Source organism: Quercus lobata, chromosome 3 (assembly GCF_001633185.2).
Source record: "Quercus lobata isolate SW786 chromosome 3, ValleyOak3.0 Primary Assembly, whole genome shotgun sequence".
Taxonomy (NCBI): Eukaryota; Viridiplantae; Streptophyta; class Magnoliopsida; order Fagales; family Fagaceae; genus Quercus; species Quercus lobata.
In genome coordinates, this window is record NC_044906.1 from 71,561,897 (window position 1) to 71,588,295 (window position 26,399).

General features: G+C 31.8%; 1 protein-coding gene and 1 pseudogene across 1 annotated transcript; one reads left to right on the forward strand and one right to left on the reverse strand.

Moving 5' to 3' along the window:
* The first annotated feature begins 1,874 nt into the window (after window positions 1-1,874).
* LOC115981403 (NAC transcription factor ONAC010-like) lies at window positions 1,875-2,405 on the forward strand. The gene has a single exon (XM_031103539.1). It carries the CDS (start codon window positions 1,875-1,877, stop codon window positions 2,403-2,405), a length of 531 nt encoding a protein of 176 aa, XP_030959399.1.
* Window positions 2,406-20,566: 18,161 nt separating this feature from the next.
* Window positions 20,567-21,622, reverse strand: LOC115981404 (annotated as a pseudogene).
* Between the last annotated feature and the right edge of the window lie 4,777 nt (window positions 21,623-26,399).

A 26,399-nucleotide genomic window follows, 5' to 3' on the forward strand; every position in this document is an offset into this window, starting at 1 on the left:
CTTTATAAAGGTAAGAATTAAGAAGAATTTCTGTAGCTATAATTAAGAAATTGAATTAGATATGGATTTTCTTTAAAAAAATTAAAAAAATAAATTTGAATGGATGTGACCCGTAAACCATATGTCAATCTGTTGATCATAAATTTTCTTTAGAAGTGATATCTTTTATTCTCAAAGAAATTTTATATATGTGTGTATATATATATATATATATATAGAGAGAGAGAGAGAGAGAGAGAGAGAGAGAGAGAGAGAGAGAGAGAGAGAGAGAGGATATTTATTCTTCTTTTTCTATCTAAAAGACCAGCTCATTATGTTCTTGTAAATGTAATTTTACTTTATAAAGGTAAGAATTAAGAAAAATTAATTGATTTCTGTAGCTATAATTAAGAAATTGAATTAGATATGGATTTTCTTTATAAAAATAAATAAATTTGAATGGATGTGACCCATAAACCATATGACGATCTGTTGATCAGTAAGTTAAAAACTATGTACAAGCTAGAAGCTTATTAATTGAAAATTCTAGAGCCTGTTTAATAATGGGGAATTAATAAATTTAAATATAAAATTCTATCTTTTAAACATAAATTACATCTGTTAGTAAAATTTACATGGATGTAATTAATAGAATCCAAGAAACCAACCAACATCTTGTTTAATAAACGTAGCTATTGAGTGAGATCTGAATAAATAAATAATAATAATAAAAAGATTGCAGATCGCAAATTGTATTGGGTAAGCAATAAAATAAATATAAGTCCAGTTTATAAAAATCAATCCTTTTTTTTTTGGGTCCGTTTTGTGGTTTATTTGAATAATTTGACTTCAGAAACCAATGTGATAGATTGCAAAATATGTTGACCTTTTTGGGTTCATTTCCCAGTCGAATGCATCGTTTATGCATTTTTTTTTTTTTTTTTTGTTAAACAAAAGATTTTTGGAGTTCAAGATATGTATTTGGTTGAATGAGATAGGGAAGCATTTAGTTTAGAAAGTTTAGAGAGTTAAATTTCATGAGATGTAAGCAAATGCAGATTATGTATTGATTTTGAAGTAATTATACTTGTCAATTAATAAGCAGTTTGTATTCTCTTAAGCATTATACTAATTTGTGTTATTGTTGTGAGTATATCAAACAATATTGAGTTTATGCAAGAACATAATCTTAAACATTAAAACCAAGAAATAGGGCCAAAAAGAAAAACAAAAATACTATCTACAAAGAAAAATAAGAATAATTCTACCATAAATGATATCTAACTTCTTCTCAGGGCTATAACATATTATTTAATCCTCCTATTAAATATTTTAAATTCTTTTACTTAAAAAAAATTAATTCTAAAATTTCAAAAAGAAATAATTTAGATCTTATATATATAGTTTGCAAAGACAATAAATATGAAGATTTCAAAAGCAAATAAACAAAACTGAGTAACCCTAATTAATAAAGGAAAGAAAGAGAAAGTTTACCACAGCATTTGCGGAAAACATTCCCCATGCAAAAGATTCCTTCAAAGAAGGCTCATGCAAGATCCAAAAAAAATAAATGCTTAAATATATTTAATAATAATAAAAAGATTTAATAATGAATTAATATATTGTAGGTTTAAGGTTTTGTGTTATGGGATATGTGACTAATAGTATACTTTCTAAATCTAATTAAAGTCAGTTAAGATTTAGGGCTGCCTCAAGTGTCATTTTCTTTTTCTTTTTTTGGCAAGGAATCCGTATCCGTACAGAAAAGGACCGGAGTTTGCAAAAATATAAATATATATATATATATATATAAAATTATAAATACCATGTTAAACCAATCCTACGCTCACACAAAGCACATTTGTAGAAACACATCGAGCAAGAATCAAACAAGAATGGCAGCTGCATTATCATGTTCATCCTCGTGGACGCCTGAATGGCCAGGCGGGTTCATGTTTGATCCACTAGACGAAGTGCAAGTGATTCATTATCTTCATCCCAAGGCCACGGAAATTTCCAACTGTAAATGCCCTGAAGTAATCCCTGAATGCGATCTTTACGGCACTGAAGAACCATGGCAGATTTGGGAGAAGATGGAAAGAGCTAATAACTGTATAAAGAACAAAGAAGAGATGTTCTTCTTCACAAGATTGAAGAGGGTCTCTCCCAAGTCCAACCGTTGCAAGAGAAGCGTTGGCAAAGGTTGTGGGAAAGGCGATGGTAATTCCAGCAATATTTTTTACTTTTCCGACCAAAACGAAAGAAAAAGAATCGGAATCAAAAAGACTTACTATTATGAGAAAAACAACGTCAAGAACGACAAGTCCAGGTCCAACGACGACGATGACAACAACAACCGCTATCGATGGATATTGCATGAGATTAGCCTTGATGAGTCCTTACTACAACACGCTAAGGCACACTAACCATCTCTAATTTCCTTTTCTTTATAGAAAATTTTTAAATATGGAATATTAGAAATAAAGTGATAATTTAAAGTGAGCCATGTTCAATTTTAAGTGAGGTGGATTCAATTTTAAATGAGGTCATTTCTCATATGTTTGTAAATAGTTTAACCGATTAAGATTAAAATTTGTAGGTCTTTCCTTTTTAAAAAACTTGTAAATATAGAATTTAGGTATAACTTATTTTAGAGCTAAAGCGGCAATTTTAAGTGATGTTTCTATAAAAAAAAATTATATTCTTGACATATTAATTTTTCTTGCTTTTAAAAACCTTTGGGTTTGGTTTAAGTTTAGTTTCTTAACATACTTTTCTTTTTAAAAAAAAAAAAAAAAATCTTGACATACTATTTTTCTATTTCTTCGTTTGTATTTGTGTCTCATATATCTTCTTTTCTTTTCTTTTTCCTATATTATTATTATTAATCTATGAATATTATCTAGGGTTTGGTTTAAAGTTACATTCTTGATATTGTTTGTCTATTTCTTTATTTGTGTCTCATATATCTTCTTTTTCTTTCTATTTTAATATTATTTTCTTAATTCTCTCTTTTTTTTTTCTTTTTTTTTTCTTTGTGTGTGTGTGTGTGTGCGTGTGCGTGTGCGTGTGCGTGTGCGTGTGCGTGCGTGCGTGCAAACAGGAGTGTGTGCGTGCGTGCGTGCAAACAGGAGATGATTTGGTGATTTGTAGACTTAGAAGGCATTCTAAATCTCTTCCATATATGCGTGTCTCAAGCAGTCAAAGTATAACTATGATAAATCATATTACAATTTGTCAGATTAGGTTATAGGGATACCAAATCATACTCTAGATCAAACAACAAATATGTCCAATCAGATTTCGAAGGTATCAGATTAAATAGGAGAATATTCGTTGAGCATTCAAAATCAGAATATAGATATGCCAAATCAAATAGGAGAATATTGGTTGGATTTTTTGATGATAGACTCAGGAGAAATAACAATTAATGGGATTCATAAAACCTAACACAACCTTTGTAATCTCACAATCTTGATAGGCCTTAGACCGAACCACGTACATCTTTGTATTTAGTGGCGGAATCAGGAATTTTGAGTTGGGGGGGCCAAATTATTGTGTCAAGATAAACTCAAATCACAAATAGACACTACCCTAAAAAATCCACATAATATATGTGTGTGTATGAAAATGAAAACTCCAATATAAATAAGCCCTAAGAAATCTAATTATATATCTAACTCTATATATAAAATTAGAGGAAGAGAGAGTTGAATGATTTTATATTTATGAGTTTTTTTTTTTTTTTTTTTTTTTTTGTGTATAACTAAAAAAAAATTTAAATTTATAAGTCTTTTATGTAATATACTATGACTATATAACGTTCATTACTAAGTATGTAATATATATATATATATATGTAACAAAATTTAGGAAAAATTCAATTAGAATCCTAATTGGATTTTGCTTTTGTTAGCTTTTCATACAAATTAAATTGTTTATATTTTTGTTGTTATTTTTTTTTTAACTAATAAGTATAATTTTTATACTATTTCTCTTCATATATTTTGTATGCGAATGTATTGAATGCAATAAACTATAATTGAGTTAAACAATCTCATGCACCTATCTCCATTTGATTTAAGAGATAGTATCATGTGCAAATATGGGTTATATACTAATATATATTTTTAGTCAAAGCTTAGAGAAAATTTAATTAGATTTTAATAGGATTCTCAATTTTGCATCACGTGTCCCATTTAATTTTTAATTTTGTGCCAAGTGAATTATTAAGTGTAAAAATCTTAAAGAATCCAAATACAATTAGATCTAAATTGGATTTTAATTGGAGTCCAATTTTTCGCCACGTGATCATCTCTAAGTTTTTAATTTTTATGGTAAGTGAATTATTGAGTGTAAAAACCAAAGAGTCTAAAACCAATCAAACATTAAATCATATATATATATATATAATGATAAACCATTACATATTTTAGAAATGTATGATTTAAAAAAAATATAAGCTAATACCTTGTATAATTTGAACATTTTTTATAATAAAAAAATGTATAATTTGAACTGTATAATTGTGATTATTTTTAATTAGAACTACACACTAGTTTCGATAATAACACAAAACAATTAGATATATTCACAACAATAACATAAAAATAATGCACAAGAGAGAAAAAAAAGGGTTACAAAAATTATTCAAAGAATTCTAACAATTACGATCTGTGATGATTAGTGAGTGTTTACTTCCTAGACAAAGAGTCCAAAATAAATTATTAAAGAAAAGGAAAAACCAAAATTAAAATGTTAACCATCCACCAAAAAAAAAAAAAAAAAAGTTGATATGCAGTTGCAATGTCAAATCTCTTTAATCTATAGCTTCCACATTACTCTCTCGGGACAGTGCAAATTCATCAAGCTCTAATCATATATCATATGGAATTTTTTTTTTTTTAATTAGATTTTCTTCTCTTAAATTGCTGAGTCATCAAGTATGTCCGCTAAATTAAGACCTACCACCCCTTGGGTTTGTGTTCCTGTTACTTTTGGGTAAAGGTAAGACCTCACCAACTCTTCTTCTCTGGGACGAAATCTAAAACCCACAGGGAACATTGCAGCCATTGTTGTTATCGTTCTTGGTTTCTGATGCAAAACTCTGCTCTAGTGTGTAGAACTGTAGGTATAGAAAGCATGAGTATAGTACGTATATATATATATATATATATATTCTGAAGGTCGGTTACCAAAAGTAAATCGGTAAAGTCTTTTTTTTAAGAAAGCAAATAAATAAAGTCGGTTAAGGTTAATTAGGTGAGTCTGTGAGAGTTTTTACTTAATTAAACTCGAAAATTACTTTATTATTTACCAATAAGGCAATAACAGTTTGATTTGCTAAAGTGTTTTATCACTAACATTATTTTTAATTTTAAGATAGAACTCCTACCTTAGCAAGGAGTAACACACGTACAGCCGGCCCTTTATGTCCCAAAAAATTTATAAAAGGTGTGATTTAACAATTTAAAAGGTTTCTAACAATTTAGAAAGATAATTTATTTTTTAAAATAAAAAAATATAGGTGAATTTTGCATTCTCTCTTTCACCTTTTAAAAGTCTTTCAAAATATTGAACTAATAGAAATTCAATCCAATTTAAACCTTAAACCGCTTCATGACTAAAAAAAAAAAATTTATCCAGTGTGTCTAATGACTATTTTTTTAACAAATTCAAAATAAATGTTAATAAGAACTCAATTAACACTTTTACATCTCATAAAGCAAGAAGAATGAATTTTAGACCAAAATATATATAATATAGAAAGTTAAGTAAATAATATTTAAATATTAATAATACATTATAATTATTGTCTTAATTGTCTTAGGTCGAAAATATATGGGAAAGGTTTTGCTGCATACTTATATGTAGCAATTGCTTCATACAAGATTAATTGTGGCAAAAAAAAAAAAAAAAAAAGTGGCAAATGTCTAAAGGTCCGCCTGATCATGTGTATTGCACATGACCTTTGGACACATGTTACTTTCTTTTTGCTACCACCTAACCTATTATGCAGCAATTGCTACATACAACTATGCAGCAAAACCTTTTCCAAAATGTATTGATGAGTGTGAACAAATGGGAGCCACTGCTAGCATACATGTCTCCCGGTGTTATCTCAGCAATTTTATGTTTTCAAATAATTGATGGTGTTGGTCTACATTTAACATCAATTATTTATTTGGGTAGTGATTATCACTTACCAATATTGCAGACTCACTACATGTACATGGCCACGTAAATTGAAATCAGGGACAGAACTACTCAAGGGCTGAGGGGGGCCATGCCCCCCCCCCCCCCCCCAACCTTTGAAAAAAATTATACTAGTATGTATATTAACAAAAAGAATTTTAATTCTAGCTCTTAAATTTATATACTTGGCCCCTTACGTACCCAAAAAATTTACAAACTGACCCAAGAAATCCAACAAATAGATAACAAGAAAAATCTATAAAAAAAATGCACATATCCAAATAATAAGAAAATCTTTGGACAAATCATAAATTCAATCTAAGCAAAAACAATAACAATAAATCAATTACAAATCCTAGCAAAAAAGATCACAAAAACCCAATAATCTTTACCCAATTTCTCCCTCTCACTTGTGAGCTCTATGCCCCTCTCAAATGACTCCACTCTCATAGCCATAGACACAATTCCTATGCCACAGATAGATCGCTTCATCCACACATTAGTTAGACCTTGAAAATATTAAATCTTGCCAATTGACTTACAAAACTCTTGATTATAAAATCCTATTATTAATTTTTTTCTCAAAAAAGAAATTACAAATAATAATTAATGCTAATAATGCAACTTTGTCAACCTCTAGTATTGATATTTGAATTTTTTTTATTTTAATTTTTGAACAAAGAACTTCGCCCCCCCCCCCCCCCCCAAGTTTGAATCTTGGTTCCGTCCTTGATTGGAATTGTATTTAAAAAAAAAAAATACAATTTCAATTAAAATGGAGAAATTGTATTTTCAATACATTATTTTACCACTTCACAATTTTAACTAAAATGAAAACAAGATTTCAAAGGAAATATGCAATAATGATTGTGTAACATTATTTTCCCTATTTATTTTTGTTTCAGCTATTATGGTGGGGTAGACAATGAGGGTTGTACAATTATGGTTGAAAAAGTATTCAATACCCTGATAGCAATGCTATCTCCTCTCACATAAATGATGAGTTGTACACTAATTTAATTAAGGGGATGTAGAATTGTGTGAAATGACATAACATTGCTCTCGAAATACAAATAATTACTTGTAATGATGGTTGTAGATAGGGGCACGTTTCTTGCTGTGATGTCTCGATTTGGTTTGTGCTCCAAGTCATAAAGGTAATTAGGTTATGGGTTTCACTTTGAGATTATTGTGAATAGTCAAATTTTCTGCTTGGAAAATGGATACAACTGTTTGTGAATAGTCATGTTATAATCTTCTAAATTATTAGTCTTTATGAGTATAGGAGTATGTGACTAAGATCATCATATTTATTATCAAATGTCATGTGTTGCTATCCCATTCCCAAGTTCAATGGTTTGATCGAAGGATAGTAGAAATATTAATGCATGAGTATGAGCAACAGAAAAAAGAGGTACGTAATAATTTTGCTTTAGAAGGGCTTCTTAATTAGTTGGGAGATTTTTTTGGAAAGTCTAATTGTGTTCTAAATTTTCGAATGTGCTTTGTTAGGGACATATTTTATGTAATTGGAAAATTCTTTGACAAAATGCACTTTATTTGTAATTGGGTAAATCTAAGTAGGTTCAAGATGATCATTACAAGTGGTTACATTGAAGACATGAAAATTACTCAAGAACTGCTCAAGAAAAATGCAATCTGCAAGTCTCGATACCTCCTCGACAAAAGCCCGATTTGTTGAGATTCATTAAAGCTTGACACATGTCTCGACCTATTGAGTTTACAAGATTTAGACTATAGCCAGCAACGTTTTTATTCTAGAAGGCTGTTTGTTTATGAGTTTGTATAATACTTATTGGACTAGGAAAGCCCAAGGTTTGTGTATACCTATTTGGAATAGGAGAGCCCATTGAGCTCCTATTTAAACAAGGAGGTGGAAAAAGAAAAACTTAACCCTAGAGAGCTTCATAAGGTTTTCTTTTTGAAATACTAGCCTCAGCCCATAGAAGAAAGAGTTATTGCCGCGTTTCTTGTACATCTTTAGGTTATGTAACCAAACAAAGTCTCTCACACTATCATTGAAGATCTTATTGGTGTTTCTATGTGAAGTTGTAAATCAACTACATCAATCAAAGGGTTGCTGTGGAGTTAGTCACATACTGGGATTCATGCAAAGAAGTTAGTCACTTATTGTGATCCGTGCATCATTGGTCAGTCATGTACTGGGATTCGTGCATTGAATGGAAAAATTGCCACTACAATACAAGTCTAATTGGGTATTAGGGTAAGGGTTTAACTATAGGTTGGTATTTCGGGATAGGCCAAAGAGTTTTGTAAGATTCCTTATACTTGTAACCTCTTGTGATTGATAATAGTGGATTCTTGGGAGTGGTGACCTTAAAATCACCCGGTGGGGTTTCGCCTTGGTGGTTTTCCCCATTCGTAAACAAATCACCTGTGTCAAATTTATTTTCTGCTACATTTAGTATAATTGGTGATTTGTTTGTGCTACCACACTATTACATGTAATTTGATCTAATTAGTCAACTTGGGTAATTAATTAATTTGCAAGGGGTCAATTCATTTTAACCTAACAAGTGGTATCAGAGCGGGCACACTCTGATTAGGTTTTAATCATTGTTGTGTGATTCATTAACCCCTGTTGTCATGGAAACTATTGATTGTTTTGATTTGCATGATCTTGTGTTAAATAATGATGATGATATTCAAGATGCCTATTGTAAGCTTTAAAATTTTTGTATGAGATCTCTTAATAGTTCTACAAAATTAAAAGCTAAATTTAAAAAGGTCAAGCTTGAAAATGATGATTTGATTGCAAAATTGGATGAAGCCAATGATTTGAATGAGAATTTTAAAAATCAAATTTCATCTTAGGTGGATAAAATTAAGAGTTTGGAAGAGCAACTAGTTGAATTTAAAATTGAAGTTGAAAAGTTAACTAGTGGCAAACTTGTTGTTGAGTCTAACTCAAAAGAAAAAGATTTTTATATTCCTCCATTTAAAAGGAATAATGAAGAGTTGAAAGCTAATATTGCTAGGATAGACAAAGGTAAAAATTCTTATGTTAACGTTGAAGTTTCTAAACCTATGTCTAAAACTCCTCCTAGAAAGAATAAAAATTCTGAATTTGTCCCCACTTGTCATCATTGTCATATTGTTGGTCATATTAGGCCAAATTGTCCTAAATTAAGGTCTTTGTCAACCTCTAAGGTTACACCTCCTTCTAGGAAGTATAGTAGTTCGAAAAATACTCATGTCTGTCACCATTGTGGTGTTTCTGGTCACACTCGTCCTAATTGTTCCAAGTTGTTTCCTCATAATCGAGTATCAAATAGGGCTCATCCTTTGTTTAAAGGCTCTGTACCTATTCTTGGTGAGTTATTAAAAGTTTTGAGCTTTTTGACTCAATTTCAGGGGAATTCTAATTCCTCTATGTCCTTTAGTAGTCATACTAGGACACGTGCTTTTTCATCTTCACAGCCAAAGACTCGTGCTGTGTGGGTGATAAATGAGCCTAAGACTTAATTGTCTTTCTGTTTGTCTTCTGCTTTAATTCTTTCTATCTAAAGTATGACTCTCTTGCTTGATTTCTTATCGGTTTTTGGAATCATGCTTTCATGCATATGCATCTATTTTTTTTTTGGCTTTATAGTTGTTTAGTTTTTATTTTGTTTTGTTTTCAAAATAAAAAAGGGAAAAAATTAGAAAAATACAAAAATAGTGTGTGTTTGTGTATATTGGTACTTGTGTACCTTGAATGGCCATTGAAATAAAGTTTCTAAACTTTGTATCTCTTATAGGTTAGATAAGCATCTTAATGCACAACTAAGCAAGTGAACTTTGTGGCTTGTGTTGGTGATGAGTACGATTAAGTAATCTTTTATACTTAATACTCATATCACTCTTTTTAACGGGAATGACTAGAAAATCCTAAGAAAAATGCATAAATAAACATCTCACCACTAAAGCCTGCCAATCATGTATAACACCTGTGTGCTTCGGCATAGCAAAATTGTGATATTTTGGCTTACATAATTGGGTATTTCTTTTCTATCTTATATGCCCATGCATGATATGTTCAAAAAGAAAATATGCAAAGAATATAAAAGTAAAAAGAATCAAAATGCTTTTAATATGCAAAGTATTAGATTTTCTCATATCTCAAATCGTCATAATATGAGAAACTTGTGCACACTTGTTATGTTTTCACACACAACACGCATACTCTAGATACTCTTGATACATTTGCAGGTACAATGTGTTTTGGCCATCACAAGGAATACATGTGTTAATATATACTTGCTAAACTGTCTTAGCTTGTTTTTGAAATATAAAATTGGTTAGACTTGTTTAGTGTGTTTGTGGATCTAGGAATGCTTTGCATCTAGAGTTGAGGTGTGGTTTGAGTGCTTAACATGTTGCTTCGATGCTTGTTTGAGTAGCCATCTTGTTGCTTTCTCATCTTATGTGTTTTTCCCCCTTGAAAAACCTCCTTTCAGCATCTTAGATAGCTTCTCGACAAAATCTGGACAGATACCTCTTCTATCGAGATTCTAGGTTTGACCCCGACAGCTTCTTGACAGATAAGTCGATCCATTGAGCCAAAATCTTGTGCTCTTTGTCTGCTCGACACATCCTCGACAGATTCTTGATCCATCGAGGTTGGCTTCTTCTTGATAGATTCTCGACACCTCCTTGATTGATCAAGATACCCTTGCATGCATTTCATTTTTCTTTGTTTTGCATTTTTTTTTCCTTTGGGTCCGTAGCATCTTGTTTTTCTTTTTCTTGTAGGTCTATGGTTCCTTGTTCTCCTCATTCCCTCTATATCAGTTTTTTGTCTGTCTCCAGTTAAGTTTTTTGGCCTTTTATGCCCTTTGACAATCATGTCAAAAAGGGGGAGAATTTTTAGAATTGAATGTCTTTCCTCAAGGGGAGTAATAGACTTGGGGGAGAAATTCATATTAAAGGGAAGAAAGTTTTTGATGTAACCAACTTAGGGGGAGGGTTGGTCTGATACACTTTGATATTGATATATATTTTGTGTTGTGTATCTTTTGGTTTTGTAACCATTTACATACATCATGTGTTGTTTCTATATTTGATGATGATGTATATGTTTCACTCTTTATCTCACATGTGTGGTTTCTTTTCTCTCTTTATATACATGTTTCTTGTTCATTTAACTTGTCATTATTTTCTACATCATACCTTGATGTGCTTTGTTTAGTAATTTTTAGGAAAGACAAGTTAAAGCCAAGTCAAGATTCCGAACGTTCTTCTTGCAGCAACTTCCAAGGTTCAGATCTTTTAGACTAGGCTTATTTATTCTGTAATCTTGAGTAGAATGTATTCTAGGACATTCAATATACTCTTTTGGTTTTGTCACGGATTGCCAAATGGGAGATTGTTAAGGACATATTTTTATGTAATTGGCATATCTATTGACAAAATGCACTTTACTTGTATTTGGGTAAATCTAAGTAGGTTCAAGATAATCATTACAAGTGGTTACATTGAAGACATGAAGATTACTCAAGAATTGCTCAAGAAAAGTGCAATCTACAGGTCTCGATACCTCCTCGACAGAAGCTCGATCTGTCGAGATTCATTAAAGCTCGACATATGTCTCGATCTATCTAGCTTACAGGATTCAAACTATAGCCAGCAACGTTTTTATACTAAAAGGCTATTCGTTTATGGGTTTGTATAATCCTTATTGGATTAGGAAAGCCTAAGGTTTGCGTATACCTATTTGGAAAAGGAGAGCCTATTGAGCTCCTATTTAAACAAGGAGGTGGAAAATGAAAAATCTAACCCCAGAGAGCTTCATAAGGTTTTCTTTTTGAACTCTAGCCTCCTCCTACAGAAGAAAGAGTCATTGCTGTGTTTTTTGTACGCCTTTGGGTTCTGTAACCAAGTAAAGTCTCTCACACCATCATTGAAGATCTTATTGGTGTTTCTATGTGAAGCTGTTGCAAATCAATTACATCAATCAAAGGGTTGCTGTGGAGTTAGTCACGTACTGGGATCTGTGCATTATTGGTTAGTCATATAATAGGATTCGTGCACTGAACGGAAAAATTGCCGCTATAATACAAGTCCAATTGGGTATTGAGGTAAGGGTTCAACTGTAGATTGGTATTGTGGGATAGGCCAAAGGGTTTGGTAAGATTCTTTATACTTGTAACCGCTTGTGATTAATAATAGTGGATTCTTAGGAGTTGTGATCTTAAAATCACCAGGTGGGGTTTTTACCTTGGTGATTTTCCCCATTTGTAAATAAATCACAGTGTCAAATTTAATTTCCGTTGCATTTAGTTTAGTTGGTGATTTGTTTGTGCTACCATGCCATTGTATGTAATTGAACCTAATTAATTAACTTGGATAATTCATTAATTTGCAAGGGGTCAATACATTTTTGCTCTATCATGCTTCAATTCAGTCCTTCCTTTCCTGATAGTATGAACTCTGAATTTCTAAAGGTTGAAATCTAAATGTGCCATATATTATAACTTAACTCTAGTACGAGTCATTGTCCTTGTGCACAATGTTGCAAGTTAATTATTTTCACGTATTGCAATGCACCTGGCAGTGGGATATAGCATTAATTCGTGGTAAGTCTAAATTTCGATGACATTTTCAAATTGGTGTTTGTGTGTTTGTATGATTCATTTTCAGATTACTCTTGTTTGTTTATGAAAGTACACAATTTCTTTAAGTCTTTCAGGAATGGAGGAATATATAAATTAAGGACAGTATCATATGTAGGCAATAACATGATGTTTTTGTTATCGAGTCATACATAAACTTGATCTATAAGAGTAAGAAAAATGTGAGTTTAACACTCTAGAAAAAAAATTTTAATTTATGTTTATTAGATGCATATTTTTTTTCTTGAGAAAACTAAATTTCTTTAGAGTATGTTCTACACTAATTTAAATTGGATGGTTCAAGTTTTCAAGCCTTTGGTGGAGGCTTCCATTAAAATAACAGTTCTGGGAAATGGAGAAAAGAATAAGATGAAAGCAGAAGTTTGTTTACAAATTCTAAAAGCTCATTTTGTATTTCTATTCTTTGGACTGTTTCAAAATTGTATCATTTCAGTTTTATCAGGTGTCTTTAGAAGAATGCACTGTTGTAATTGAAAAGTTTCAATTTGGCCTTTCGCACACAAAACTTTGTTCGTTCATGTTTTAGTGGTAGGTCTTAATTTAGTGGACCTACTTGATGACTCAGCAATTTAAGAGGAGAAAATCGATTAAAAAAAGAAGTAATTCCATATAATATATGATTAGAGCTGGATGAATTTGCAATGTCCCGAGAGGGTAATGTGGAAGCTATAGATTAAAGAAGTTTGACATTGCAACTGCATATCATTTTTTTTTTTTTTGGGGGGGGGGGGGGGATGGTTAACATTTTAATTTTGGTTTTTTATTTTCTTTAATAGTTGATTTTGGACTCTTTGCCTTGGAAGTAAACACTCACTAGTCATCACAAATCGTAATTGTTAGAATTATTTGAATAATTTTTGTAACCCTTTTCGTCTCTCTTGCGCATTATTTTTATATTGTTATTATTGTAACTAGTGTGTAATCTTGTACATATGCACAAGTATAATTAAAAATAATCACAATTATATTGTTCAAATTATACATTTTTTTTATATAAAATGTTCAAATTATACATGGTATTAGCTTACTTTTTTTAAAACCATACATTTCTAAAATATAATGGCTTCTCGTTAAATATATATATATATATATGTATATATATAAAATTTAGAATTTAATTAGTTTTAGACTCTTCGGTTTTTGCACCCAATAATTCACTTGCCACAAAAATTAAAAACTTAGATGAACATGTGGCGGAAAATTAGACTACAATTGAAATCCAATTTAAAATCTAATTGTATTTGAACTCTTTGATTTTTACACACTCAATAATTCACTAGGCTCAAAATTAAAAATTAAATGGGACACGTGGCGCAAAATTGAGAATCTGATTAAAATCTAATTAGATTTTCTCTAAACTTTGGCTATTAATATATACTAGTTGCTAACCCGTGCGATGCACGTGTTTATCTCTTCTTTGAGTAGTTGTGTGAGACGTTTATAGATTGAAAGAAAAGAAGAAGAAAGTTGATTGTAAATTTTGAATAGAATAGAACTTCTCTGTTTGTAGTCTACTCTCATAAAAAAATTAAAATAATGAGAAAGTTGATATTACATTTTAAGCTTCTCTAACAAAATTATCATTAGCCCACACAGTAGAGAGCACATAATTATATTCCTGACCAAATACTTGCACAAACTCCAACTATAAATCTTACAAACCTCAAAGTTCATGAATATATTCTAACATAAAAATTGATAAGTAAAAATTTTAGTTTAAAAGATTTTTTGTTTTAAATTCAATACTTACAACGGAGGAAGGAGGATGTTCTAACATAAAAAAGCAAACAAAAACCTACCCTTTAAACTATAGAAACTTATTACCACAAAAAGGAATCATAAACATGCACATATTTTTGAAATCAAACTAAAGAATTAAAAAACATAGAATTAGACAAACTCATATGAAAAAAAAAAAAAAAAAAAACACATACCTAGTTCTTTGTAGCTGTAGATTTAGATTCTAATATTTGTAAAACACCACCTTTGGAAGGTTAGATTTTGATGGTTGTAGAGCACCTTCAATTATCTACTCTCTATATACCAGATTATATGTGACATTAAGTGAGGAATATTATAAAATATCATTGTACCTAAAAGAAAAATTAGATAAAAACATTACTGATTCTCTTACCTGCTAGGTTGTGTTCCTAGGATTTTTTTTTTTTTTTGGCTGTGCAATGGCCTAATAATTAGAATTATACTATGTTTAAACTACCTCCAAAGTGTCCTTGGAGTAAGGACATCGCCATGACCAAAACTCTATGTAGTGGGGGAACAAAAATAAAAAGAATTTAAAAGAAAAAGAAAAGTTGGAACAAAAAAAAGAAAATGGTGATGATGTGGAAATTTGTGGGAATTTTTTTTTTTTTTGGCTGTGCAATGGCCTAATAATTAGAATTATACTATGTTTAAACTACCTCCAAAGTGTCCTTGAGAGTAAGGACATCACCACGACCAAAACTCTATGTGGTGGGGGAACAAAAATGAAAAGAATTTAAAAGAAAAAGAAAAAGTTGGAACAAAAAAAGAAAAAAAAATAGTGATGATGTGGAAATTTGTAGGAGCTTCAGAGGTTTCGGTTATATATATATATATATATTGATTAGTATGTAACCTGTGCTTATGCATGAAAATGATGAATTGTAGTGGTACTATTAATGTTGGTTTGTGTTATTAAACATATAGGACATAGTTAGATTAGGACATTTGGAGGTACTGAAATAGCTTTTCTTTGCAATTTTCATGATATTGGTTAGGCCAAGTTTCTCATTACATTACTATTATGTATATAATTTTGAAAATCACCATTGGATACTACATATACAATACCAATTCACAATTATTTTCTATGAAATTCTACTAAATATAACATAAAATAAAATAATAAATTGGTCAAATAGTATCTCCTAAATCGAATGGAGATCGGAGTATGGGATCGTTCAACTCAATTACAGTTTGTTACGTTCAATATCTTCGCATACAAAATATCTGAATAGAAATAGTATAAAAAATATACTCATTAGTTTAGTAAAAAATAACAATGAAAATATAAACAATTTAATTTGTATGAAAAGATAACAAAAGCAAAATCCAATTATGATTCTAATTAAATTTTCTTAAAACTTTGGTGTGTGTGTGTATATATATTACCTACTTAGTAATGAATGATACATAGTCATAGTATATTACATAAAAGACTTATAAATTTGAATTATTTTTAGTTATACAAAAAAAAATAAAAACTCATAAATATAAAATCTTTCAAACTTTCTCTTCCTCTAATTTTATATATAGAGTTAGATATATGATTATGTACTTTATGGTTTATTTATATTGGATTTCTCATTTTCTACACTAAATAAATTCATTTGGCACAAAAATTAAATAATTAGATTAGATGGGACATGTGGTGTAAAATTAAACTCTAATTGAAATCCAATTTTTATACTAAATTAATTCACTTGGCACAAAAATTTAAAAACTTAGATTAGACTAGACACGTGGCGTAAAATTAGACTCTAATTGAATTTCAATTTGAAATCTAATTGGATTTTCTCTCAGTTTTGCCTATTAATATATATATATATATATATAAAAATTAATAATTCAACTAATAAATCAAATTCAAAACCCTGAATTGCAAAAAGAATATTTGGATAAGTTTAAGAAAAATTTGATAAGAGATGAAACTGGTAAGAAACCAAAATCTACTATAAGCTTTGAAGAAACTTTGGAAAGATTTAATAAAAAGAAATCTAAAGAACTAACTGTTAATGATCTCCAACACGAAATTAATATTGTTAAACAAGAGATAAATGAATTAAAACATGAATTTAAAAGCATGAAAAGTGATAACAGTAATCTCAAACAAGAATTGATAATGTTAAAAATTGATAAAGATCTTAATAAATCTGATAATGAACAAGATAAACAACATGAGCACAACGATGGAGATGAATCCAGTCAATAGGCTCTTCTTTCTGATAAAGGTATTCCTGATATTTTCACTGATCCTCAACTTGCTTTTGTTAATAAAATACTTCCTCCAAAATAGTTTACAAAAGTTAAAATTTTTGTTTCTCCTGATTATCATTTCACTGTTATTGCTATGATTGATTCTGGTGCAAACATGAACTGTATCCAGGAAGGATTAATTCCTTCAAAATATTTTGAAAAATCTGTTGAAAGATTGGTTTCTGCTAATGGTTCTCAAATGAAAATTAAGTATGAATTGAATAATGCTCATGTGTGCCATGATAATGTTTGTTTCAAGATTCCTTCTGTTCTTGTAAAAAATATGACTGATAGAGTGATTGTTGGTCTGCCATTTATTAATGCTTTATATCCCTTTCTTGTTGAACATGATGGAATTACTACTGATCCATTTGGACAAAAAGTAAAATTCAAATTTGCTTCAAAGTTTGAAATTGATATTGATAATCTGTCTTATAAGAAAGATTCTCCCATGAATGAACATTCAAGAACTAGTGATGAGTTCTTACCAAAATTTCACTGATGATTTTAAAGGTAATTTTCATAGTACCAAAATGTTAAATACTATCCATTATCCTAACATTATCAATGATTCTTTGCAGGAATCGGACAATGATGCGTGGATAAATACCACTAATAAGTGGGATAATAATAATAATATTCATATTTATACCACTAATAAGTGGATTATTATGGAAAAGAAAAACAAGGGAAAAGCTCCTACACAGGACTATTCTCAAATTGCAATGCATGAAGGCGCATCTTCTGGGATAAAACCCAGCGGATCGACATCCCTTCAAGGATATGTCCCAGCTGAAATGATATATTCTAGTGGTGATATGATAATTGCTTTACAGGAAGTCTTATCTAGATCCTTACAATTTCATAATGGAGTCTATAGTGAATTACCAGATTCCATAAAATATATTCTTGATAATCTCTATGCTGCTTTTACCAGAAACAATCGTTCCTTGTTTGAAACAACTCTCGAAGCTCTCGAAATCCACCTTGTTAATTTTACTGCTCAGAATGAAGCTTATATAAGCTATGCTAACCTTATTTCAGAAAAAATCCTTACTTCGGAAAATGACCTTATTTCAAACCTTGTTCCAGGAAATACTCTTATTTCAGAAAATGGGGCTTTTAGAAGCCATCTTGCTGACCATCCAAATATTCCAATTGATTCTTACATTAGTCAACTCTTTGGCAAAGAGGATATCCATTCAAAGGATAGAATGACTATAATGGGCACTGACTATGCTAGATTGAGTCTTAAGACCCAATCTATGGTAAGAAGTGCTTTTGCCAACTTGCCATCAGATATACAATCTCGTATTCTGAGAAGCAAGGCTATGTTTAGGTCTTTCGACCTATGGTTCAAATGTTTTAAAAAGCTTGTCACAGCCACTATTCCTGATCCTGATGAATTGGATGAAGGTGATAATGTCTTTATTCAGCTTGATTGGGAAGAACACTTTGGGAGTACTCTCAGAGTATATGAAAAGAGACACCCATTTCCTGGCCTCTTGATAAATTATGATGATGGTGCAATTGTTGCAAATGATTCAGATGATGATGATGACAAGGACCCTAACTAGTTTTCACAAATGTTTGAATATGACTTTATCAGATCTATAAAATTAACAAGCCATTATCAAGCCAGCCAACTCCCACAAATTATTCAGGATGCTATTAAAGAATTTAACAGTCCTTTTGCTTCCATCAGGTGTTGGAGTACGTTGCCACAATGGGAAAGAGATAACTGGATGAACGTCCAACCTTCAAAGCATCTCATTCTCATTAATGGTCACACTCACCAAGGACCATGGTTTGAAGGAAATTCTCAATTATCTTTTGATAATCCTCGTGGTCTTGCAGAATGTTGGAGAAATTATTTTAATAACCAGATTATTAATGTAGCCCAGAATTTATGGAAAAATTATCATTTCATGGGAAGCACAGATAGGATTTCTGTCTTTGGTCCCAGACCATATTCCGATGCTATTGCTCACTTGCGAATTGCTGATCATTGTAATCCCAGGAGTCTTCTCATCCTGGGTAAAACTCCAACGTTTGAGCCAATTTTATATTGTGGATTCTGTAACCAGTATGCTATTTCCCATGAGCATCCATGTGATTCTCCACAAGGTCCTTTTGATCCTTTTGACGGTTATCCATCCGATGCTCCCTTTACTGATTGATGAGGTCACTAATGTTACAAGACTGGTGCTACTTTATTTGTCTGGCTTGCACAACAGCCAAAATATTTTATTGTCCTTCACAAATATGTTGCAGAAAATCCGGAACTGATTCATAATACTTCTGATTTTGTGGAGGATTTTGATTCCCTTATTTGTCTGGCCTGCACAATGGCCAATGCTTCAATATTTACTACTACTAGAAGCTTGTTTCCCACCAATATGATGCTTCTAAGAGCATCAACATTGAAGAATGCTACTCTATCCTATTTTACCATCTCAAAAAGCTACTTTATCAATTATACCATACCATTTTACAATACACCCTACATCCAAAAACTCTATTATTTTACTTTTTCATTAAAATATTATTTTTTAATCTTTCTTTATTATTTCTTTCACATCATCACTTTTTTTTAGCTAAGGATCTATTCCAACGGTGACATTTTCTTGGGCTTTCCAACTATAATTTTTTTTTCCAGAATTAGCCAGTTCACACATTGCTTCTTCTCTGAAGAAATAGAAACCCAACATATGACTAAATAAAATAAATAGCATGTTACTCTCCACGCAAGTAAGAAAATTTTCATAATATAACTTGATCTATGACTTAAAATCGTGTGATCAAGAGATTCATAATCAACATAAGGTTCAGTTCACTTTCTTCACCAACTAGCCAAGATGCATTTGATAATTTTCATTGAATACCTGATCTGATTTTATAATACCCTGGAAACTCATGAGGAGACTAGTACATGCTGGTAGAAAACTATTCAGTAATTCAACTTTCAAATGTTTCCCATGGCAAAGAGAGATAGGTATAACTTAAAATCAATGTACAGCCAGATCAAACTTTCATCCCAAAACAATGAAAAATCTCAAGTCTTAGGACAATACAGCACCATAATTTACCAAGATGCCAAATTTTATGACAGCCACAATCACTATACTCTACAATGATGGAGTTCAGCAAACGAATTGAACGAATACTAGTCCTGATTTAAAATTTGTTTTCGGTCCTTAATGGTAGGTGATACCAAAAAACAAGGAACAACCACCACTGTAACTTTCAAGAATAATTTAGAACCACCTACGCAAAGTACAGCAAATGGCACCACCTAAAACCATAAAATTAGGAGAGTATAATACACTTTGGAAAGATGGAAAATTACACTTCCATTAAACAGTAAACTCTGATAAGATCTGGAAGCTGGCCAAGGGGCAAGACACAAAGAACCTGCCAAATATCAATGTATTCATCCTGTCAACTTTAATGATCCACACACACACACACACACACAGAACCTGCCAAAATTTTTTTTTTTTGAGAGCGAACCTGCCAAATATCAACTTACTCAAACTTGCTAATTTTAAAAATCCACATACATATATATATATATATATATATATATATATATATATGCAACCTGCCAAATATCAATGTACTCAACCTACGAACTTAAAAAATCCACATACATATATACATGCAACCTGCCAATTTTAAAAATCCACATACATATATATAAATGCAATCCACATACATAACTATAAATTTTGTCTTTATAAGACTCGTATATATGTCAAATTACAATAAAACACCACAAGCATAACTCACACACTTACTAAGTTCCTACAACTCCCCTTGTAATTGCCATAAATGCTCAACGAGGTCTGTCTGAAGTTGAGAATGAATTTTATGGTCTCGAATACATTGATGGGTTTCAATGAACTCCGTAAATGTATTTGTGTTCTCCCGTGACATTTGTATGGTAGGATTGTCATCAATTTGCTCATAATCTAATTCCACCGCTTCGTTTACATCTCGCTCATCCTCAACGATCATGTTATGAAGAATTACACAAGCTTTCATGATGTCTTGGAGCGTTTCAGCATGGAAAAATCTTGCAGGTCCACGCACAATTGCGAATCTCGCTTGAAGAACTCCAAATGCACGCTCTACATCCTTCCTATTCGCCTCTTGGGCTTGTGCAAATAATTTTTTTTTTTTTGTTCTCGTGGATATGGAATTGTTTTAACAAATGTTGACCACTTCGGATAGATGCCATCGGCAAGATAGTATCCCATTTTATACTCATGACCATTGATTGAGTAATTAACTGCAGGAGCACGTCCTTGTTCGAGCTCAGAAAATATAGGAGACCGTTCTAATACATTAATGTCATTATTTGACCCAGGTAATCCAAAAAACGCATGCCATATCCAAAGATCATAAGATGCCACTGCTTCCAAAACAATGGTTGGCTCATGAATGTGACCAGAGTACTGACCTTTCCATGCAACCGGACAATTTTTCCATTTCCAATGCATGCAATCAATGCTCCCTAGCATCCATGGAAATCCACGTCTTTCCCCATTGGCTAAAAGTCTAGCAATATCTTCGTTGTTTGGAGACCTCAAGTATTCCTTGGAGAAAATATCAACCACCGCTTTAACAAATTTTTTTAGACTTCTCATTGCAGTGGATTCTCCAATCCGCACATACTCATCCATAAAATCAGCTGTAACTCCATACGCAAGCATCCTAAGTGCAGCTGTTATCTTTTGAAGAGAAGATAAAACCCCATTTTTGGGCACCATCTCTTTTTTGGATAAAATAAGATTCATAAGTTTCTACCCTAGATTGAATACGGAGAAAAAGGGATCGACTCATCCGAAATCTCCTCCTAAATAAATTAGGAGGATATACTGGTGTGTCAGCAAAGTAGTCGAGATAAAGTCTTTTATGGCCTGCCAAACGATCACGTTCGATATACCGACGACGTTTACGTTGTACTGTTGAACCTTTAAGAATTCGCCTCATTATCTCATCCTCGTCTGAGTCGTCAAAAAGCAACTTTTTAAAAAGAGAGCGACCCATAGAGACAACCTTGAAGACAACAGTGTTAGAGAACATAAAACTGAATGATATCTACTTTAGTCAGCCAAACAAAAAGAAAAAGAAAAAAAAAAGATAAAACAGCCACATAAACAGCAGTAAACAGCCACATAAACAGCTACCAGAAAAATTAAACACACTGAAATAGCTTAAAACAACATCAAAACAGCCCCATAACAGATTTTGACAAATTCTGCCACTGAAATAGACATAAAACAACCACATAAACCTCAATAAACAGCCACATAGACAGCTACCAAAAAAATTAAACACACTTGTTAAAGTGTATTATGTGACAACAACTAGGTGCAAGTTTATGCCTTCACACTTATTGACAGTGCAGTGAAGATATTATAAAAAGAGTGACTAATTTGTGGGAAAGTTGAATGTTTTGGAGGTGGAGAGGATATAATTGTTAGAAACTTAGATAATTAGCTAAGTTTTCTAACATACAAACATGAACATCAAAAAAAAGGAAACAGACTACATTACAGCTCCTACAGATTATGGTAATGCTGTTGTGGGGTTAGCCAATGGCATGCATTCTTGTGTAACTATAAATTGACAAGGTAGTACATGTTGTAGTCAGTTTTGATTATCAAAAAGAAAGAATGAGAGACATTTTCCAAGATTTTGTCTCTTGAAGAGTTGAAACACCCCTAGCTTACTCTAAGAAACTTAGCATTGCCCACCATTCCAAGTCTGAAACTCATTCTCTCTATTTGGTACTGCATGTTGGTGCTATCCTCTACTGAACATTATGGCTGAAGATTCTATGCACATGTGTTTTTATTAGTGATCTTTATAGTGAAGAAGTTAGAGCTTGTGTCAAGGAGAAAAAAGAATGCTATTTCAGTGGTGAAAATTCAGAAGCTGCAGCTGCAGGTACTTTTACACAACATAAATTTATATTTGTTATTTGGTCATTTGATCAAGGTTCTGCCTGGGCACAGGTATTATCCATTTTTAAAAAAATGGACGTGTCAAAAGTGGACACTCTCCAACAAACAAAAAGTACTTTAGAACTTTTAAATCAAATAGGAAAATGAATCTAAACATAAAATAAGACTCATGGCTTTAGGCAGCCCATTCCAGAGGCAAATAACTATCCAGAAAAAACTTAAACAGAAGATAAAATGAAATAAAAAAAAAAAAAAAAAAAACTGAAAGTTGGAACAACCAATTGGTAGAAGATATGATATCAAACATAGAAAATACATAAGTTTTTTATATACGCAAAAATGATGTGATTACATAAGTGGCACAACCTACTGCCAATTGATCAAGTTGGAACAATACATCATCTACATGTTCCAAACCTACGCTTAAAATAAGCCACTACCAAAATAAGCCACTACCAAAATGGCATCTACATATGCCAAACCCCAACCCTAAAATAATTTACTACCACAATAAGGTTACGACAAGACATCTACATGTTCCTTGGGTCAAACCCAACTTGTCTTGCAAGGATTTGATCCTTGAGATTTTCAAAATAAAGTTTTTCTTTGTCATTCATGCCACTTGTATCCATGGTCATTATTCTTCCCTCCTCCCTAATAGTTTCAAGACGAAGCCTTTCCGCTTTGATGCGAAGAGCCTCTTTGTCTTGTTCATGTGATGCTTCAATATAGTGCAATTTTTTTGCCAAATAATCATCAAAATCCTTATCACCATCTATCCTCTTTCGCTTAGCCTTTTCGGCTTTTCGACCAATTGGTCTCTCTAGCACCACTGTGTCATCATCATTGCTATCAACTTGATCGACTGAACTTAGAGTTTGAGGGAGCCCTTTTGATCTTTCCTTAGGCATACTCCACTTTGGTTGGTTCTTCAACACAACCCAACAATGTTCAAAAGCAAAAGCTACCTTTTTGCCGGTTTTTGGATTTGGTGTAGCTTGATATATATCCCTTGCTTCTTTCAACTAAATTTTTTAAAAATAAATAAAATAATTAGTGTCTTGAAACTATAAAGGAAATTAATATCTTGACACTATTGCAATATAATTTATACCTTGTCCTCATCAGTCGTACCGCTTTTATTTCGGGCTTCAACTTTAGCCATGAACCCAACAAACCTACTTGTCTCCCTATTAATATTTCCCCATCGACTTGATAGGGAGGTACTAGTACGTGTGGTTCCATAAGTATTATTCTTGCAAAAAAATTCCCAAATTTTCTCCCAAAATTTGTCACCCTTTTGTTCAGTACCATGCACAGCATCCATGCCAATGTTAAGCCATGCAGCGATGAGGAGGAGGTCCTCATCTACACTGAAGTTGCCACCACGTTTTGTTGGATTAGGGGTGACAATTTCAACTTCCGGTATAGACTGGATGGGCATTGAAGGATTTTGAGACCCACTTAAAAATGGTTCCACAAAATCGGAATCCCCTTGTAAGTAATTACCATATTGTTCAATGTGTTCTTGTAAAACCATCCCTTTTAAACAGGGAACTTAAAACAGTTAGTATATGAAGTAAATTAGTGTATGAAGTCAATTCTTATTTGTATCTTTACAATCAGTATAAGCTAATATTTATATATGTGAGCAGCAATGTGTAGTATTGTGAAAGTGAAAATAATGGACTAAATGCAAAATGGGGTTGTACTACTACTTATCCCGAAGGAGGAAAAAAAAAAAGATCCGTTTGCTTGTTTTTATTTTTGGGTAGCTGTGCATCTTAGAATCTACTTGTGTACTGTACTTCAGTTTTTTTTAAAAAAAACACTGTCAATCTGATTTCTAACAACACTGTCAATCTGAAGCTACCCATGTATTGAAGCTACACTGTCAATCTAACAACACTGTCAATCTGATTACTCATGCGTACTGTACTTTAGTAGCTACCCATGTATTGAAGCTATATTTCTAACAACATTGTCAATCTAATTGAAGTCTTAAAAAAAAAAAAAAAAGATACAAGAATTGAACCTATGGCATTTGTTTCATAATAATTGCTTTCTATCATTAGCCCAAGGCAACAATGGATTCCTTTTTGGTTTAGGTGGGATTCAACCACAAGAGACTTTCCAAGGTAAGCTATTTCCAACCCACAATTGAAGTTAATACTCTACAAGGTGTACTCTATGGAGTAACCAATATCTGAAATTCTTGCACAATGCATCTATATTATAGCAAGCTCATGCATCAATATTTTTATATTTAAAGCATTTTGCATACACCAAAAACCAATCCATGTCTTGGCACAATGGTAAAGAATATAGAGCAAACCCCATAAGTCCAAATCCTATCATACCAATCCAAAAAATAATGATCACATTCTTTAAAAGTAAATTTTTTGAAATTGATTACTTGTTAAATGAGCAGTGAAGAAATCAATCCATGATTTCTTTATTAAAAAAAATTATTCTCAATCTGCTATTGAATATGAAATTATGTGTGATTGGGTATATGCCAATGTCTTTATAGAATAGTTATCCTTTATATTATACTCTCTCTATCTGTCTCACAGGTGCACCTAGTATCATCAGCAATTAGAAACTACTCATATAATTAGTTGAACCTTGAAGAGAATGCTCAAGGCCTACCTCAGAAAGAAGCTAACTCATAGCATATAATCTATTAATGCTCTTAATACTGAATGAGCCTTATTATATCTCCTAAGTCCTGACCCTTTAGTCACTTTCTGCACAGCATACCATTCTACCATCCCTAGCAAATTCAGTTACTTTTATCAGAAAATTGTTAGAAATATTTTCATTTCGGAATCCAAATCTTAACAAAATCATCCTAAACCATATCCAACCACTAATTTGCCACCCTTTCCCAATTCAACTACAAGCTTACTATATCTAAAATTCAGCTCAACAAAGAGCAAAGCTCTAAGCCTCCAACCCGTATTTCTGCTTATCAAAAAACTATAAATATAAAAATAAAAAGGCTCCAAAAGAAAGTGTGCCTTAACCCCTAAACAAGTTTAGTTACTTTTATCGCAAAATTGCCGGAATTATTTCCATTTTAGCATCTAAAAATTTACAATGCTAGTCTGAACCATATCCAACCACTAATTTTTAATCCTTTCCCAATTCAATAGAAACTTACATATCCAAAATTCAGCTCAACACAGAGTTAAGCTCCAAAACAGAGCGTGCCCTAACATCTATTCAAAATTCAGTTACATCTTTTTTCTTCAGAATAAGTTACAAATATCAGTTATTTTTATCACAAACTTGTCAAAAAGTTCCCATTTTAGTATCTACAAATTAACAACAGTATCCTGAACCATACCCACCTACTAAATTTTCATTCTTTCCTAGTTAAACTAAAAACTTATATAAAAAATTCAGCTTAACGCATTGCTAAGGTCCAATACAAAGCATGCCTTAACCTCTATACAAATTCAGTTACTTTAATCATAAAATTATCAGGAATATTCCCATTTCATCCATCCAAAGGGGAACAGAAACAAAGTGAAAAGAGAGAAGCGAGAGAAATAGATAGAGAGGGAAACTT

Excerpts from the sequence above, each read along its gene's own strand:
- LOC115981403 (XM_031103539.1), top strand. The coding sequence starts at position 1,875 with ATGGCAGCTGCATTATCATGTTCATCCTCGTGGACGCCTGAATGGCCA.